Source organism: Ictalurus furcatus, chromosome 8 (assembly GCF_023375685.1).
Source record: "Ictalurus furcatus strain D&B chromosome 8, Billie_1.0, whole genome shotgun sequence".
NCBI lineage: Eukaryota > Metazoa > Chordata > Actinopteri > Siluriformes > Ictaluridae > Ictalurus > Ictalurus furcatus.
In genome coordinates, this window is record NC_071262.1 from 14,712,018 (window position 1) to 14,732,473 (window position 20,456).

A 20,456-nucleotide genomic window follows, 5' to 3' on the forward strand; every position below is an offset into this window, starting at 1 on the left:
CAGCCTAACATAAAATTCAGCTTTTGTTAGAGCTTGCCAAAAGAGTTTCTGGTAGACTTTTCTAATAAGAATGCATGTTACTGAAGGACAAAATCCTGCAGGCATTATACCATTAACTAATGTCTTTCCTCCACATGTTTTCACCTGTATGGAAACTATGCAAAAAATGTCATAGCTCACCATATCCCTCAGGCAACCGGAGACATATCAAGCATATGGAGGAGTGTGAGGAGAGCTTACAGCACCTCCATCAAATGGAGTGAAATGACTCATTCACTAACAAATGTACCATGCCATTCCATCATAGCCATATTTATGGCATCAACTGACAATTTCATCACTGCTGACAAACAAATGACAGACATGTTGACACATCGACAGGCAAAAATTTCCCACCGCAGCTGCAATGTATTCCTTTGAAAGATTGGATATGACAATAGTTTGCAGCCTATAGGAAAATAGAGATTCATAACTTTATTCACCAGATTTGCTACAGCAGCGTCACAGCATGTTCCAGGCTCTTGATTTATTGAATGGAGGGTTGAGCACTGCTATTATTCCTGACAAATTTGACTGCGTGGCTCTTCCATAGAAGTTTAGAGTGTTATCTGTTTGAAAGCAACCACAGGAACCGGTCCAACTGCTAACATATGTTCAACTGTAACAGAGAGACCTCTTGTGGTTTCTTATGGCAGTTCCTGAAAATGGCATATGATCCTTGGATATATGACTACGGTAGAGAGATATGATATAGCTGTTGCAGTTTTCAAGCATATAGTTTTTCACTATTCACACAATATTAGCAATTAGTGAAGAAGCATCCAGCTGGCTTGTATATGGGTTGGAGTTAGTGTATGTGTGAGGCAGGCCATCTGTAGGCCTATACAGAGTGTTGCTGTTATCGGGCTGGTTTACGCCTACATTTGGTTATAGCCTATATGTTCAGGTACTTTAAATAAAATAAAATAAAAAAGCAAACAGTAGCCTAAATAATATCTAAACATTTGGCTAGTTTTAGTCTAATCCGTGAGTCAAATTAACCATTTTAGAACAGGCTAAAATGGACTATATATAAAAATCAAAAGTTGATCTTACTTACTCACTCTATCTGTGAATGGGTTTTGGTAGAGTATGTTAAAAAATCTTGCAGATAAAAAGGGAGGACCATGCTGTTGAAATGAAATTAAGATCAGACTTACACGGAGCACAACATGGCGGGTAAATAAGGGGTTGAGGGGTGCGGTGGGGGAGGGGGTAGTTAACCACACCTTTTAATCAAAGCTGTTTTCCCCAGGGTGCAATTTTCACCTTTTTTGTTCTAAGCCTAAGTGGCATGAAACACCTCACAAGTCTCAAATAGCACATGGAAATAGGTTGGGTTTCTGAATAGATTCGTTAAAAAAATCCCTGAACATTGATTTGACAATGAAATGGAATTTGAAATAAATAAGAAGCGCATTTCACACATAACCCGGCCGGGCTGGGAGCATATGTAATGGCAACACGTTATTTTCCAGCGCCTTTAATGAACATGCCTTCCATTACAGAGCAGTGCACTGATAGAGGACTGGAGCGTCCTAATAATGCACTGAGGGACTGAGAGAAATTCAGGTGAGTAGAGAAAACCCCGCTCATTCCCGCCATCTGAATATTTGCCTCCAAACCAACACTGTAAATCCATTAGCAGATGTTATGAAGCGTTTGTGACCCATTAGGAGGATCCTAATTCACAAGACTGCTTATTTATTTATTGTAAAGTCACAATACTTATTTATTCGTTGCTTTTATTATTGTGTATTTCTAGATGTTTCCTAAAGGGGCTATTAGGCTCATGATCTAAAATCATGTTGTTTTGTAAATATACTAGGAAACAGTCCACATTTAATTGTCAGCCGACCAAATAAACCGTCCTAAATTCAACAACAAAGCATACAGTTTCAGATTTTGTTAAGCTGTATGCACAAAAAAAAAAGAAAAGAAAATGAAGACAACGTTTTCATTCAGTTGATAGTCCAACTGTAAGGCCTTTACAAACCTGCTGAATCGTGTTTTCCTAGTTGGATAAACAAACGCCCATGTATACAAAATAATACGTAGCCTATACACAGATTAATTGACGAACGATCATTCAAACAAGATGAGCACATCATTTGGAAAAAACGATGCACAACTAGGTCACCTGATCACTGTTACAATTTTCCACTTTAAAAAATTTAACAAAGCGATTTTATGTATGCAAAGGCAAGTTCAGGTAAAAAAAAATACGTTTGCGTTAGATGAAAGTTGATTTATTATAACATGCAACACATTCTTGCACACATTTCTAACTGTACTCCCCTCAAACTAAAAACATTAGTTATGACAAAAACCTAGGCCTGCTCTCTCATGTGTCTATCTGTAGTTCTGTCTGTCTGATAGTTCTGTCGGACTGGAAAGGCGACTAGACTGCGTGAATTATTATTATTATTATTATTATTATTATTATTAATGATAATATCACCCCATCAGTATTAGTATTAGCATTATAGTGATTATTATTGTTCTGGCTCTCTATCATTTTCCTCACTGCAATAGGTGTTCTCCTTTCACTTGTTAGATGTTGGATGGGGAAGTCTGTTTAAAAAATAATAATGAACATAACTTTCAACTTTTTTTGTCTAAATATTTAGTTATAAATAAATATTTAGTTATAAATATTTACTTAATAGTTATCAAGTTATTTAATAGTTAAAAAAATACATCAGCAACACTGCCAATCAGCAATGTCGCACCGTATTACTATTTTTTTTAACCGAGAGCATAATTGTTATTTTTATCAGTTATTTTTTTATTTAAAATGTGCTGTTTTGCTACTTAATTTAACTGTAGCCCATTTTTATGAACGACACGCTCACCAACGCGCATCTCTCTCTCTCTCTCTCTCTCTCTCGCACACACACAAAGTGTGTGTGTCTGTGTGTGTGTATTTTTCTGTTAAGTTTGAAAATGAGGTTGATGTTATCTAACGATATCTTAGGGTTATCCCCAGTATCACGTTCATATTTAATTTCTAATAATCTTTACAGATTTTTTTTTCAGAATGACAAAATGATTAAAAAGTGAAAAAAATGGTTAATTAAGGCTATAACAAGTTCCAGAAATAAGGCTGTTTTAGTAAATAAAGGAATAGCAGTTTATTATAAAACACAACCCTGCTATGCAAGTTAAAAGATTATACATTTTTAAAAAAAACGAAAAAAACCCCCCCCACACAACCACGTAATTGCTTGAAAAGCTCAGAGAATCCAAGACCTCCTGGAAAGATTTCAAAGAAGCTGGGACACTTAATTCATCCACCTTTTCTTGTTGGAAGACTATTGGCATGAACTGTTAAGTGCAGGTGGGTCAGCACCTCTATTTGCAGGAAAGGGGCTGTAACAGGACTCTGTGTTGACTACAGGTCTGCAAGCGTGTTGTGCTGCTTTCGTATCCCTTTCAAATGCTTCCTCTCGGGCCACGGAGATCCTCCCAGGTGGCTGCTAAATGCTCTGGGAACCGTGTGACATCACTGCAGGGGACTGACCTGCACTTATCCCAGTGCCTGGCCAGGTATTGTCCCAACATGTCAAACAGCCATAGAGCAAGTGATCCTCTTACATCCGCTCAGCCGTTCCACAAGGCCGCAGATTGAGGGAAGAGACAGCGTGTTCCCCAACCCAAAGTGAGCAGAGAGGCTGAGGAGGAAAAAAAGGGGCCACAACAGGACACACATCACCAATCAGGATGTCAATCACGTAGCCTCTCTCTGCTGCTCTTATTTGGCAAGAACAGAGCCGCACTAATCATTCTCTCTGCATGGGCCACAGTGAAAGTGCACGTCTGGGTAACTTGACTCAGCGCTAAAAGGGTCACTTGTTAACCATCAACATGAGCTCATGGGACCTCTAGGGTGAGAGACCATGTAGCCAAAATAAAGACTTTAATCCCCCTGGGATTCAGTATAGTATTCTTATATAAATACAGGTACACTTCAGAAGAACGGAAATATTACGATCTGCCTATGCACTTGGTGTCTGATTCTAATCAGTCTAAAACGTGGCATAAACACACGTTATCATTGACGAGCTCATCTGATAGGCTAATCATATATTTTTGTAACGCTAAAACGCTATTATGTGCCATTTCACACAATCCACAAGTAGAGAAAATGAATCTTCACCTTTTGTTATGTGCGTCAGTTTCATCGTCACTGCTCTGCCCCCTACTGGTCACATAGCATTATCGTGGCGCTGTAGTTCCCGACACGCAAATCTACTCAGGTCCTTTTCAATAGACTTAAGTTCGATCGACACGAGTTCTTTCCATCAGCTCTGGAAGAACAAAAACACAGTCCACTCCAATGCACCTGTTTATGTGTACCACTGTGCACTAATAATCCAAAACATTTAACAAATAACTCGGATGCAGCTTTTATTGAGCCGTTCTTTGTGAAGCCCTAGCAAAAAAGGCACTTGTTCAGAGGTAAACATACAACAGAACATGAAAATGGGCCACAAAGAAGAAAACGAGTGAACAATATACACACCTTCATTCTGAGCAAGATCTAAATGCGAATCTAAAAGGCAGTGGTCCTGTAGCATCTGCCCAACACCGCTCTGCACATGTTGTAAAGTTAGATTTTCTCCTAGCTGACAGTCTAATCGCTAAAAGACTCAAAACAACAGTGACTTGCTAGTTCAATTAATAAAAGATCAATGCGCTCAGAATTTACAGTAATGAACTTCCAAGTCTAAGCATGCAAACAAACTGGTCTTATATGTGCCAACAACTTATAAAAAAGCCCACAGTTGTCCTTAAACAAATACATACATATACATGAATACTGTTGCAAAAGTGCCAGTGCATCTAAAAAGCAGAAAAAAATCCTATTGCTTTAAAATACACTTACAAGTGCTTTGGCTTTTGTAAGGCATAAAAGAACCACTGGGGGAGAAAAAAACCCCCAGAAAACATCATCTGATGTCAGTTTCCTGGAATAACCGGTACATTATGCTAAGTATAACCATAACACTGTGGTATATATTTTCCAGTAACATATCAACAAAGCATAGGTTCTCACTCCAGTGCCTCATAATCCTCTGCCTTGCTCAATGGAGTTTTTACTACCAACACACCTCATCCAACTAATCATTACCAAACCCTTCATGGGTTGAATCAGGTGTGTTGGGGAAAATGGAATATTTGAAATTTCCTCAGAAAACTGCAGATGTACAATAACAACACATATGCAGTATAAATGTAGATTGATCCACTGTTATTCCAAAATGAAACATATTACTGGTACTAAGATAAAAAATATATATATATATAAAACAAACTAAAATACAAAGAAAAATCTGTCAGACTGATTTCAACTGTAACATGTTGGTTGAGTATATGCAAAACTCACGTAATAAGTCACTTTCAGTATGGCATAAAAACCACAGTTTCCTTAAAACAGTTATTTGGAAAGAAACCAGCAGCAAGCTAAAACTGAGAGGCACGGGTTGCTTAACTCTGGAGTTTAAACACAGAAGGCTGTGGTGAGTGGAGTCCAGTGTGTGAGATGGCGGAGCTGAGACCAGGTCAGCTTGGGGAAACTTCAGCAGGCACTACGGCAGGTATGTGAAAAGATGAACAGGAGTCCCGTCTATGGAGGAGTTTAAAGAGCAACTCCTCTTTCTCCTGAACAAGTTTTTGCCTCTGCAATGTTTGCTTCTCCAGCGCCTCCTGCAGCTCATTCTGCTCCGTTGAAAGTTGGCTGAAAAAAGGGAAAATACAAGAGTTAAGAAGAATAAGAAAGGTGAAAAGGTTATGGGGAAGTACAAGATCATTTTCTAGCATTCTCCATGTTAACAAAATGAGTGTCCCATCACATCTTAAAAAGTACCAATTTCTATGAAAATAAAGAAATGTATTACATAAAAGTTACAACACAATAATTTCTCTTTCACTTTCTCTAGCAGTGTCATAGTAATAGTCGTAAAAACTCATTTTACATCATGACATTTGGCTACCTGTATATTTAGAGAAGTTATGCATCTTACAGCATTTGTTGGAAGTGTTTAAATAATTGGAATATTAGAATGAGGGTAAAAGAGTACACTGGAGCATGATTTTCTTCATTATTTTACACAAATGGCTGATGGGAGTTTGAGAGGCTTAAAACTGCTTACTGTATTAGTGTTTGATAGTTGTCTATCCGAACTCTGAGATCCTCATTCTGCTGTAGAACCTGAAGGACCTGGTCTTCCAATGCCAGATTCTTTTCAACCTGAGAAAACAACATAGGCATGATCAAGGAGTATTTGTTGAACAAACAACTTGACAGAGATAGAGATGTAGATTTAAAACCCCAAACTAGATGATGAATGTCCAATCATCATGGAGTTTCTTCCCACAAACAGGTGGATGTCACTCTAAATTGCACCTAAAGTACGTGTGTGTGTGTATAATGTGCAATGAACTCAGTTGTCCTAGGTTAGGGTCCACTGTAAGCCTGACCATGATAAAGCAGTTAATAAATGAATGAATGATCATTCTAGAGTAGGGATGCCCAATTTCACATCTGGAATACCTTGAAACTGTACTGGGCTGTGCGAGTCTGCAAGCCTATTATTAAGAAACACAGTTCAGGAGTATTACTTTGTCCAACCCATCACAATACAGATTTGGTGAATTATACATTATAAAACCCCCCAAAACAAGGCCATTTATTGATGCTAAATGTACTGGCATACTAAAGTATTAATTCGATCACCTCTTTAACCTGGTCAGGGTTGCAATGAGCATACAGAGAATATTCCAGGAATACTTGGCATGAGGAGGGAAAACATCCTGAATGGGCGTCCCAGTCAATCACAGATCAGCATACTAAACATAATGGCATTTTTATCTGCTCCATCTTGAGACCACTGTAAATGTTGAAGATACATAATTACTAGTCAGTCTGTTTAGAGCTTTGCTCACTTGGTCAGTCACCTTCCACCTCATCGATTAATGGAAAAGGACAACCACAGGGCCACTGACTATCATATATATCGTTTAGGTAGAAGACCATTCTCAGCACAGCAGTAACACTGACATGACAGTGGCATGGTATTTCATGTGTGAAATTGAAACTGTCCACTGGTTGTCAGTGGTCCAATGGCAGTCCCTTTTCACAGATGAATAAGGTAGAGGGTAGGAAACAGGACAATAGAAAAGCTACAGTCAGTAATTCAAAATAACTAAAAAGGGCACCTATATGGTTTGGGTATCTGACAAAATGGCCAGAGTGTAGAGACAAGGTAGATGTGCCTAATAAACTGATCAGAGTCCATATCCATTTTCTGTACCATTTATTCTACACAGGGTCACGGGGAGCCTATCCCAGGGGACTCGGAGCACAAGGCGGGGATGCCAACCCATCAGAGGGCACACACACATTCATAGTTTACAGACAATTTGTAAATGCCAATCAGCCTATAACACACGTCTTTGGACTGGGGGAGGAAACTGGAGTACCCAGAAGAACCCCTTGAAGCACAGGAAGAACATGCAAACTCCGCACACACACGGTGGCGGCAGGAGTCGAACCCCCATCCCAGGAGGTGTGAGGCAAACATGCCCCCCCCCCCCACTGAGTCCATATAAGTAATATAATATAATATTATAAAATAATGCAATGTTTCTACGGTTGTAATATTTTTTATCAAAACTCCCCAAAATACTGTTCTCTCATTTCTTTGCATTTGCAAGTCTAGCGTTTGAAGAGTTAAACATAAAAGAAGCTTAATTTAGCCTAAACAGGGAGCTTCAGCGCTGTTGTTTTGAAACTGCATTTTGGTGAACTGGAACTTTAAATCCAGTCTGAGTGTGTAAGAGGAAGAGGTCATCTGTTTCCATTCTGACCAAAAATGGTGAGTGGGAGTTTATACCAGGGCCTCCATCTGCCGCAGCTTGTTTCCCTGCTCCTGTAAACGCTCGCTCTTCATCTCTATGACAATTAGCAGACTCTCCTGTTCCTGCTCCCAGAATTCACCCGGGCTGCCATGAGTCTAACACAGAAAGGGCAAGATACAAAGCAAAATGTTGCATTCTTACTGAATACATTGTACAATCATATGAAATTTATTGGGAAAAACAAAATTTCTGTCCCATTTATAAATCATGAAATTTACTTGTATGTTTCTTTGAAGGTCTCTTTTCAGCATGGACTCTTTTACTCGCTGCTTTATCTCTGTGAACAGCTTCAGGTCTGTGGTCAGTTGCTCAATCTGCTCCTGTTCAGAGTTCACACAGAGTGCAGACCAAAACAGCACTCAAACATCACACTGGTATGTGCAACACTTCATACTAAGACACAGTTTCTAAATTACTTTCCATGTACAATTCATAAAGAGCAAACAGAAACAACCAGGAGCACAGTGTTTTATTTTACAACTGAGGTACCTTTAGAGCACTTTCAACTGTTATGTGTGTTTCCTGCAAAGCATTCTTCTCTTCACTGTGGAGGTTTTTCATCTCTGTGGGGGAAAAAACCATGTACCTTATTTTATACTGGGTACATAAGTAGAAAAGTGCATGCTTGCTGATTAGTTACCTTCCACTTCTCTCTGGTGCTGTTCTGTAGAACTCTTCATCTGGTTCTCATGAACAGCACCGAGTTCAGCAGCTGTCTCAGACTTCACCTGTTGGCATGATAATGTGTAAACCATATGGTAAAAAATACACAATGCTTTCAAGCCTCACATATGTCAAGCAGAGACGTTTACTTCAGTTTTTGTTTTTTTTAGAAGCTGGAAAACAAATATGGCTTTCAGCTCATGTCTCACTGCTCTTGGGGAAGATGTGGCTTTGACCAGTGATAAATGAACTCAGCTGCACCGAAAGAAAAGCCTTCAAACCACTGGCCCACTACATATTACAGAAAGATACATAAACTATGCATCTTAAATGTATTTTTTTAAATGACAGTGCTCCCTGGATTTCTTATTATAATGAATAATTGAACACACCTCATGCATTTCTGTACACTTCTTGTAAAACACCAGAAGGTTTCCTGCTCTACATAAATCAAGATTGTATCTGACAAAACATGCAACGGATTAGACACTGAATCCAGCTCTGCGGACAAAACATACAGTAAATGTCAAGGTTATGTAACAGATATTTACATTTAGTCATTCAGCAGACACTCTTATCCAGTTTGTACAAGTGCTAGAGTGGTCTAGTTGGTGGTAAAAAAAACAACAACTTCAAACCGAAGTGCACAGACATTACAAAGACAGTCACTAAAAGAACAAGAAATAATAAAAAAAAAATAATAATAATATAAAAAGACATTTATGCAATGCATTTGCAGAAAAAAAATGAAGTGTTCTGCATGCTGTTTTAAGGGGAAGATATTTACACCTTCACAGAAAGGAATAAAAACACTGTTCTGAATAAAAAGGCTGTTCAGACTTGAGGGTGAAGCCACTGAGGAGGCCAGGGCATTGAAGAAATGGGATCTTATAGTACAAGCGTACATGACAGAAACGGACATACCAAGCGTATGCCTGCAGTTGAAGACTTGCGCTGATGTCCAGGCGCATAATTCTGAACCAGGGTGTGTATACAATGCCGTACAGAAGCCTTCGATTTTTAAAAAAAAATAGACTCTCTTAAAAACTTTTTGCTCAATCATTGCAGAGGTATGGCATATGAAGCGGCGGCAGCAAGAAAAGAGCTGCAGGAGTCTAGAAGGCATGCACAAGAAGTTGAACAGAATCTGTAGTTAGAAGACGACATCTGCAGGATTTGCAGGGGCTTATGTTAATGTGATCAGCGGAGTTAATTACATCAGCGGTGACTGGTCATAAGGATGACTGATAGCTCCAGCAGAGAGGAGGTCTTGTAAGTATAGTTTTGCCAGTAAGTATATAATATTGCCAGTAAGTACAATAGTTCAGTTCTGTCAAGATTTCAGATAATGGGTCTTTATCCAGGAAGAGGATGTCAGAAAGGCAGCCATCCTCTGAGCAACATGGGAGGTGGATGAAGGAAAAGATAAGTTGTGCCTTATTTATGCAGTGATCAGAAAAACTCAGACACGCACACTCAACCCAGAGATTAATTATAAAGGAAGAAGACTGGACCACTGATGGTCTCCAGTATTAAACATGTGAAGTGATGAAGCTTCAGTGACTGAAGATGAATGCTGGCATCCAGGAGGTGATTTTGTAGAAGACATGATGATAGCTGGCAGAGAACTGCACAAAGAACAAATGAACTTGATTCATGCATTGGTAATTAGTAATTTGTATATGCAAGCACTTTTCTCCAGAGTATGAGCAAGCAGACAGCCAGCTTTGCAAGACCACAGAGGCTCAATGAACAGGTCTGGCTTTGTTGGTCAGAAGATAGACAGATGTGGCAAAGCTCCCTGCCCCAAACAGGATGGAGTGGTAACAAATACACAGAAAATGGGAACTATTCCCAATTACTTTTTACCCCTCTCTGTGTAATGGAAAGGGCATGTCTTGCTTCATAATATATAACTGGCTGACATCTCCTGTCCTGTTTGTTCTTTTCTGTGTCTGAATTGCTTGCAACTTGAAGCAACTTGTCTGTGAAAGATCGGGTTTATATTCAGGGGCAAGCAGTAACTTTGTACTACAATACCCTAAACCCTGAGCATAAATAACCACTATTTATATAAAACTTTAATCGTATTATGTTGTCAAGAGCAAAGCATGTCCTTTCAAAGCCAAATAATATGATAAAGACTAGCAATCATAATGGCTGGTTAAATTATTAGTCATTGCAATGTTTCTGTTCTTCTGCTGACAGCAACTCATAAGTCACACTTGGACAAAAACGGCCTTGATTAACACCATGTTTGTGTCACTGGCAGGTTTTGAGCAAAATGGCACATGCAGCCATGACTCACATGACATTCATTTATTTCATATATTTAGTCATCACTTATTTAGTAATTGGGAATTCAGTGTATAATATTAAACATTTGTTTAGGATAAAACTGTTCTTCACTACAGGTGGGTGCATGGGGCATTTAAAAATTATCTTACAGCTTAGCTGCCCTACACTGTTTCTCCCTTTTTTGTGCAGCCCTCGTCTATACCAACAATCAGTTTATCACTTGAGACATTTCATACACACACATTCCTTCTGAAACACTGCTTGTACAGAGCTATACATAATTTCTGCAGTGCACAAAATCTTAAAAAATGATTAATGATTTTTTTTTCAAACTAATGTTATTTTCATTTTCTTCACTTTTGCTTGACAGTTTTCACATGGGTTATGTTAACTGTTTCCAAATACGTCTAGAAAAACAATTCAGCATTAGACTTATTCATTTGCATGAGTTCTTCCCTCCATATATAAAGAAGACATTCAGGGTTCTCTGCAGACTGCGACCAGAGACAACAGCAGGGATCCTAAACGGCTTTTCCACTCAACCAATAAATTCAATGTAGGCACATGTATATAAACTAGAAGACTAAACATTTCAAAGCGCTTTACCATCTCAGTGATCGTGTGCACTAGCACACAGAGGTCCCCGTGCTGATGAGCCTTCAGAAGTTGGTCTCGCTCTTCGCTTCCTGAAGCTGCTAGGACCTCATCCAAGATTTTCAGCTGCCACTCATACTTTTCCAGCTGTGACTCTGGACCAGAGTCCTTCTCCTCAGATGGGGATTTTCCTGGTAAGCAACAAGAGTGTAGTGACCTACAGCAGGTCTTAACAATCTGCACCACAAAAGAATAAACTGGTCTCTGCATTACTCAATTCTGTTTTTAGAACATTGTAGTGCAGAGTTTCACATGTTTCATTAGTCCCATGAAGAACTACATAATATACAGAGAGTTACTTTGAGGTATTAAGGAAGAGTTGGAGTTGCTCCAGAACACAAAGGAGACATCTATACACAGAGGCAACAGGTTTTTCTTTTTTCTATCCAGGGTTGTTTCTTAACTGTGTAAAGCACTTAATGGTGAAAGGGACCTCGTGCCCTGCAGAGTTTCCTATTTATATTCTTCTGTCTTTAGTCATGTGCAGATGCTCAGAAGTCTCAGTCTCTCCTCTCTCTGATGGATCGGGTGTGTTGCGAGTTTGAACCTCTGTAGGGCAGTGATTCCCCAGGAGTTGGTGAAACCATGATCTAGTTTGCTTTTTGTCCTGTTAAATGTTGTGCTGTACTTTAAATCCTTACCATGACCACATGTCTTTACTACAATCCTTACACTAATCCCTATGTCAGGCAGTCTCATGTACAAGTCATAATGTTAAAACTTTGAAACTCACTTCAGACCACTGAGGGTCTGATCACGTCAGAGCTTCGACTGCCAAGTCCTTATAGATTTAAAATGTTAGTTTGGCACCAAGCTACTGGTAGTGTAACCTACCCTCCTTCATGCCCAAAACCCCCACATCTATATGACATATCCTTGGTTATGGTAAACAATCTAAACTAACTTTATAAGAAGCGTAACTTTGTGCTAATTTGCCATTATGGTATCACTATTTTTCCAGCAGCATCCCTAAAGGACTGAAAATTTTGTTAACACTAATACAACAAGTATAGCATCTACATGCTTAAAGGGTGAAAACATGTTTTTGTCCTCAATCAATCAAAGGACCATTAGCATGCTAATATGATGTGAGTTCAGGGACAGGAAACCACTCACCACTTCCATCATGTGCGCTGCTGATTTCCTTCAGAGGGGTTTCATTCTTTGCTTGTTTTTTCTTGAGTGAGGAGACAAAGAAAAGACTGACTTTACAACAATGAAGCTTGCTTACAGTGATAGTAATTTAATGGAGGGGTGCAATGAACATTTGACAAATTATATAGTAAAAAGATGTGCCTTGTGTCATTAGAAAGGTTTTTCTATTCACTGCTCAGTTTATTATACATAGCAAGCTCGCTATAGATATGGAATCAAATATTGAGGGACAGCAGGACCACATACAAAACTTAGACATTAGGAAGTGCCCTAAAGTAAATTCACCAACATAAATGTTAATTTCTTGTGTTAAGTGTCTGTTTTAGAATACTCATTTGAGGCATCAATATTGGTCTTTGGTCATCTATTGGCCCCTTGTGCATCTAAACATGTTACCTACAGCTCGTAACTGCCTGAACTTGACCTAGTTGTCCAGATCAGTAGGAAACTTATTCAGCTGGTACCCGACTTCAAAATCGATACTACAGACTTTAACCATTCCAAAAAATGTAAAGGTGTTTGACAGAATTGAACAATATTCAGAAATTATTTAAGCAAATACCTGAAAACGAAAGTTGAATAATTAGCCATACAGTAGTTACATCCAACACACAGCAAACCTAATTTGATTAGTTTACTTTGCATGTATTCAAGACCGCACATGAACACCTTCGTCCACTAATTCTTTGAAGACCTGAAAATACCATCTGGTTACCTAACCACCCTCCCAGCTTACTGCAGTATAAACACTATGACCGCCTATCTGCAAATAAGTGTCTTTATATGAAAAATACAAGGCTTAGCCTGTAGCACTCATCAATTAATTGATTTTTTTTTAGTTTCATTTTTAATTAAGCTTCAAGTGCAGTTAATTATTTGTCATGCTATACGTGCAAATAGATGACTGCTTGAAGCGTCCGAAACCGCGTACTTACCTATTATATAGCAGCCGACATACATGCATTTTGCCTGCTATATGGTAGGTAAGTATGCCGTTTTGGACGCAGCCGTGCCCTCTCGATTGCCGTTAAACAGTTGAGCACTGCCGTGTGTGTATATGTCCTGTCTGAAAAAAATGCAATGAAAACTCCCACATGATGTTAACAGTGTGATTAAGGTATGTACATGTCTATAACGTACTTCGATAATGCGACTAAACTAGGAATACTCCACATGTCTTAATTCGATTTGTGTTTACTTCGAGAATGACTTTCGCCAGATTAAGGTAATCAATAATCGCTGTTTACATGGTAATTTCTTCGAGTATTGTCTTAATTGGGTTAATATCAGATTATCCATGTAAACCTAGTGAATATAGACATATGATTGCAAGTATTACTGCTTGTGCATCAGTCAAAAATTGGTCAGGCATACAGTTATAATGCATGCAATTTCTGTGTTACATCATTTATTGAAGACGTAAAGCATCAAAAATGTGCTTGCAGCTGTGCAAGTAACCCTAATCCTAGAGATTTTAGGCTGGGTGTTACAATGCACGGTTAAAATTTACGGTGGCTTAAAAACCAGTGTTTCACAAATACACAGAAATACTTATAAGCGAGAGTTATCAAGTCGTAACAAGAATTGCAATCCAGGTGGAGACCAATCATTAATTTATTAACCAACTCACAGCAAGTCCTTAGTCAGTGTTTCGGCTATTAACTGTAATATCTGCCACTTCTTCATTTGCTCTTGATATATTTAAATAGGTGGTGACTGTTGTGCTAGTGGGAAATTTATAGTTTTGCATTGCACTTTATTTAACCTGGTTTGGTCAGTGCTTCCACACCCCTTGTTTTCCTGATTTGCCTACCATCTATGCAAACTAAAAAAATCTGTCTAATAAAAACAGTTCCTACCACCAGCCAGACTAAGACAATGAATGTAGTGCAGCAGACAACCGGCTTCAAAATTAGTAGTGCACACTAGTCCGCACGTGTCACACCAACGCAAAGCACATTATAAAGAGACGCAGCTACTGGTTTGTTTTTGGAATAGCAAAGCTTAAGGTTTTTTCTGTCTCTGGTTGTTGGATAAGAGAACAAAAATGCTGGTGACCACTTTCTCAGCAGCCTACTGAACCTATTCGTCTGCTAGGCTGCTATAAATAAAAACCTAATAGCCCTGATAAATAACCTGCTTGTCGCAGACAGGCTGCACTGTTCATTTGTCTACCATGCAATTGTTAACTCCACCCTTGAGCTTAACCTAAGAAGCCAGCTATTTTGAAACTCAAATTCTAAGCAAATACAGCTTCTCATTTCAGTTCTCCCTACAAAACCAAGCCCTAACATGCAAGTATGCTGTCTGAGTGCAAGGGTAAGGGGTAGAGCGTCATATATTCAAATACATATCCCAGGTTGTTAGGAAACAGGGGTCAGACCCAGAGTTTCCCCATACATAGGTGATACTCTGGCGTTGCACTTACTGATGGATACTTAAGGTTTGTGGACACGTGATAATCATACCAATGTGTGCTTGTTGAGCATCCCATTCCAGATGTAGTAATGCTCTTTAATCTCATGTTACAGGTATGGTCTCCTAACATTCATATATTCTCATTTTCTGTACACTTTATTGGTGATGGTTTGATATCATGTGCTCCCCTACTGCCACAAAGAGGAAAGTCTGCTGGAACAAAGTCATGTTGCTTATAAAACAGGAACATGGACTGAACTACTGATGAGTTAAACAAAATAGTTGCTGACTATTTTCCCCCAAACTAGTTTGCATTTATTGAGGGAAAATATGTAATGCTCCCCGACTCGATCACTTGGAGTAATCATGTAGTCAGGCAACACATTTTTAAAATCGATTTTTTTTTTCAAATAATGCGTCGATACTTTGAACACTTTTTCAGACGTCTCACACATGCAACTCATTCTCCTTTTAATGGGAAAATGAAATAAAACTGCAAATATCAGTACATTTCTACACATATCAGCAGCTGTCACTCTTGCTTGAGAGCCATGATTTCTTAAAGTAACATCTCAATAGTTAACATTTCATCTAGACTCAGACTGGATCACAGTGGAGGCCTATATATTTTCTTCTCGCCCCCATAATCTAGATGCACAGTTCTGTATTTGCAGTCAATAGACTAAATCAAAAAGCTTTCTAAAAATACTATGAGGGAATATGTATTTGATGCAGATCTTTGATTACAGTATTCTGCAGTCCATACAGGATTTCAATGAGTTTTTTGTGATTACTGCGGCCAAAAATGCTTGACTTTGCTGCAGGTTTAAAAAATAAATAAGATAATTGTAAAGATTTTTTGTGCCTTTTTTTGAGGAACGGTCTTTGTTTTGCATGGTCTTTCGCAGTGATGTTTGTTGGTAAATGAGACCATTTAGCTGTACTTATGTTCGATGCATGAGAATCGAAGAGGGGTTTGGCTGAATGCGTGTTGTGATGACGTTACATGACGTGTCTTGGCCCAAATCTGCGGAAAATCTGGGGTACTTTTGAAAAATCCTGGAGGGACGGATTCTGGATTAGTCATGCGCAACAAAATTTTGAAGCTTTAATAAAGCTAAAACATCTTGAAGTAACAAATATTTCACAAAAAAAGCTACACAAATGACTTGATAAGGAAGCAAATGTAGAAATAACTCCAATACAAATTTTATGTTAAATTACTGCAAAGATTCAACTTCAGGAATCCAACACACAGGGGAGTTAGAAAGAGCCGAGAGGCCTGAGATATTTCTAATATACCTCATATCTATTGGTTGTTAATATTTATATAACTATTTTCCGGCTACTAGGACATGACGGCCTCTGGAATGAGGACTTGAACTCACTGCATTCCTGATCAAAATCTTAATCACTGCACTGCCACTGACCCTGTCTGTACTGACAGGGAATATCACTGAAAGGAAAGGTATATCAAGACTTGAAACGATAATAGATGAGTCAGCAATTAGGTAATAATAATAATAATAATAATAATAATAATAATAATAATAATAAGCCCTCTTTTTCCTTGCACATAAGATTTTGCTGGAAATCACACCATGTCTCACAGGCCCTTCATAACACTTTAATGTTAAAATGTCTATCAATAGACATAAATCCATAGCACAGACATATGAACTGGCCCTAAACTATAATCTTGTTCAAATCATGGGCATGTTTCCTTTAAACAAGCGCATAAATTAAGCAACCTATGAGAATTCTTAATATGAGGATTAACTTGTCATGCGCATGATAAAACTGCTTTTTCGAAATGCGCAATTCATTCTTGTTTAAGTTGAATAAGCCTGCTCCTGAGCCTGTCTGAGCTGACAGATCTCTATCTTGGTAACCAGTCCGACAACAACCCAGTCCAGCTAATGCAATAATCTGTGTATGAAGAATGGGACTCAGAGTATTTCCTCCAAGTAGATAAGTTATTGACAGTTTCTAGAAGGTGAGGGGAGTTTTTAAATCAAATATTCAAAAAGTGATGCGACATAAAAGTGGATTTTTTCATGGGAAGAGACTTCTACAAGAGTCTTGCTTTCTTAGATCTACTCAAAATGGGCATGAACAGATGGGACAAAATGGAACTTACAATATAATACAATGGTTTTCAGTGCAGAATTCTTAAAATATGATTACCACAACATATAGATACTATATGTTATAGTACTCTACTGGACAGATCTGACACAAAAAGGTCTTCATTTTACTACCATGCAATATTTTAAATATTTTTTTCAAATGTATTATACTTTACACACTGAAATACAGCGGCTCTTTTATAACACTCCCACAGTCATCTGCGAGAATGTGTGGTCCAACTGTGAATGTTTAAGACTTCTCAAGGCCATTGCTGTGCGTAAGTGATTTAAGGTTTTGAAGATTTTGTGGCAATGCTTTAAAAAAAAAAAAGATATGCATGGATAAGATCCAAAATGTTCTTGCACCATGCAAGATGTCTCACATACAGAAAACTTTGCACAGTTCGGTGAGGAAAACTTGAGCTCCCATTTCTCAGTTTTTACACTGTACAGCTTTTAAACGTACACTTGGACTCACATTACTTTCTATACCAGAATTCCTGCTTACAGACTAGTTCATGTGGAATTCAAACTCTGATGCGGAGCATTCATTAAGCAATCGTTTAATGAAGTAAACCCACAGAGGAACCCTTGATAAGGCTGTCAGCAGATTCAAGTGTTCCATGAAGCCATCTGTCAGAAACAAGTCAAGCATGTAAAAGCTAAAACCACAACCTAGATTATGTCATTACATCCAGAAAACTTCAACTGCATTGCTTACTACATTAAACATAGTTTGCAGAATATACCAAAAGGACCTTATGCGTGGGATTTTTACTGCTTGAACCAGTTCAAAACAACAGACCATGCCACATTTGTTGACCGGCTGGAGTGACAAACCCTTGGTGTGGCTTTATTACTTCTTGTTTTTGGGGTGTTCTGAACGAAGCTGCCAGAGGGCTTCTCTAATGCTTCCTTGCTTGGGCTATGGAGACTTTCACACTTCTCCAGTTGGCCATGTCAACCACATACACCCGCCTTGTAAATATTTCAAAGCATGGCCTGTTTGGTGAGTTTGTCTTTAAGTTTGGATTTCTGGACAGATTAAACCTCATCCATGACGTGTTATGCTTCATGGGCAAGTGCTATTTGTCTTAATCAAGTCAGCGCTTAAATACTAGGAGGAATCTTTACATCAACCACACACACCACAATACACAGAGCTGGTTTTCTGGGCTTAGATTAAAACTAGCCCAATTTGTGTCAGACAAATGAATAAACCCTTAAAGGACAGAGAGAATGAAGACTCTGTAACGCACACAAACATGATGAACTCTTCAGGTTGGTTTGTTTGCAGATCACGTTAGAACTTGTACAGATTTGGAAACAGAGAGCAGATCTTACACAAATCCCAGATCAATCTTGGATATCATCATCAATCAAGCCCTTCCTGAACCTTTGATGAAGGATGGCAGGGATGAGTAAATGCAACATAACGCTTAAGAACATTCACCTCTGGTTTTCATTAAGAAAGTTTGTGCAGGATGTAGATTGTAAGAGCACCAACATGATTTCTGCTCAAAAGAAAACACAAAAGGGCAAGTGTGGAAAAACTGGGGTTAGTATTTCTGGGCCAGCACTTGTAGTTGTGCTGTTACAATTTTTTTTTATAAACTGCAAGATGTTTAAATAGCCTCGTAAATGGTGCACCAAGCAAAAGTATATTGTTATGCAGCTTTGAGCGGAAATTATTTAGCCCAGCATCAAAACCTAATTTCTGTGCTTAAGCACAAAGCCGATTATTAGACACCAGACAAAAACATTCCGTCGTCTAACTCCGAGTCTGTACCCACAGCATGTGTTTCTAATTATAAAAGATCCACAATTCGAGGTCGCTTGAAAATTTGAAACCGGAAATTTCCACACAAACTGTCAAACCCGACATCTTTTCTTTTGAGAGAGGAAGCAAATCAGCAGCTTGAGGAGTAACAAGAAGTCATTTCCAGGTTCGCGTGCTCTTCTCTGTGAGCGCGCACTCAACTCAGATCTTCATTCAAACTTTTACTCTGAAACCAAACTGAAAACGTTGGAAAGGTTATCTTTTTGAAACGTACCTTTTTACGGCGGACGTGGACACACACTTTGCTATTGTGACAGCCCATGCCTTTCTTGCCGCCTCTGTGCTTTGAGTGAGGCGAGAGAGAGAGACAGAAAGCCGCCCGACTGATTAACCTCGCGATCAAAATAATGCAACAGCACGAGCTCACCTCCTCACTCAGCAGTGCACGCGCGGGGCGGCGACGCGTCACGCTTTAAACACCAGCATTAGTCTAATAAAGCAGCAACACAACCGGAAGTAGCCTAACAAACTACCGTATGGCTATTGGAACAAAACAACCAACCTAGTAAGATACAGAAACTTTATTTCAAAAAGTTATTTGAAAACGCCGAAAGCGCTTGTGAGATTTGAATTTTACCGTAATTACCGTTATAGTTGGTCATAACAAAAATTTAACATGAAGCTGTATCAGGGTTGGTTCACTTTAAGTTGAACGTTATTTACTAATGTTTCCGCACACAAGCATACTTACTTGATATTACCTTAGAATACTAAAACTAAGAACTTACAAAAGCACAGATTTCTGAATATAAATCAATTAAAATATTAGCCACGTATAATCACGTATAAACCACAATACATATAATAATATGTATCATATATATATATATATATATATATATATATATATATATATATATATATATATATATATATATATAATTTCGGTTTATTTCCACACAGAAATGTATCATATAAACGTTATATAATTTCATTAAAATTGCAGTTTGGTTCACGTTGAATTTAATTGTAAGTGGGAATGTGAATCCTTCTATAAAAATATACTTTAACAAAATAAATAAAGCATGGACCGCACTTTGAAATCCATTGGCGGTGCATATACACATTTATTGAAGAATTTACAAACATAGGGTTTTCATTTATTAAATGTGATCAATACATTAAACTGCATAAATGGCCATCTTTTTTTATGAGTTTTAACTCTACCATATGAGAATGATCACACTATGCTGGAATAAGTTACAGTATGATAGGTCACAGTACTTCTGCCTGATCATACCATGATCTATTTCTGGCCTCTTGGCCTGCTTATTTGGTTTATATTAAGGATCAGTGTGATAGCCTACCTCTGCTCGGGGCCATCTAGGGAATCTGAA

At 38.4% G+C, this 20,456-nt stretch overlaps 1 protein-coding gene across 1 annotated transcript; it reads right to left on the bottom strand.

Moving 5' to 3' along the window:
• Positions 1-4,206: 4,206 nt before the first annotated feature.
• ccdc69 (coiled-coil domain containing 69) lies at positions 4,207-19,708 on the bottom strand. Its single transcript, XM_053631022.1, has 9 exons — positions 19,334-19,708; positions 12,694-12,754; positions 11,530-11,708; positions 8,603-8,690; positions 8,452-8,525; positions 8,181-8,282; positions 7,938-8,057; positions 6,195-6,292; positions 4,207-5,779 (listed from the first exon to the last, which is right to left on the bottom strand). Exons 1-9 carry the CDS (start codon positions 19,379-19,381, stop codon positions 5,605-5,607), a joined length of 945 nt encoding a protein of 314 aa, XP_053486997.1. The 5' UTR covers positions 19,382-19,708; the 3' UTR covers positions 4,207-5,604.
• Between the last annotated feature and the right edge of the window lie 748 nt (positions 19,709-20,456).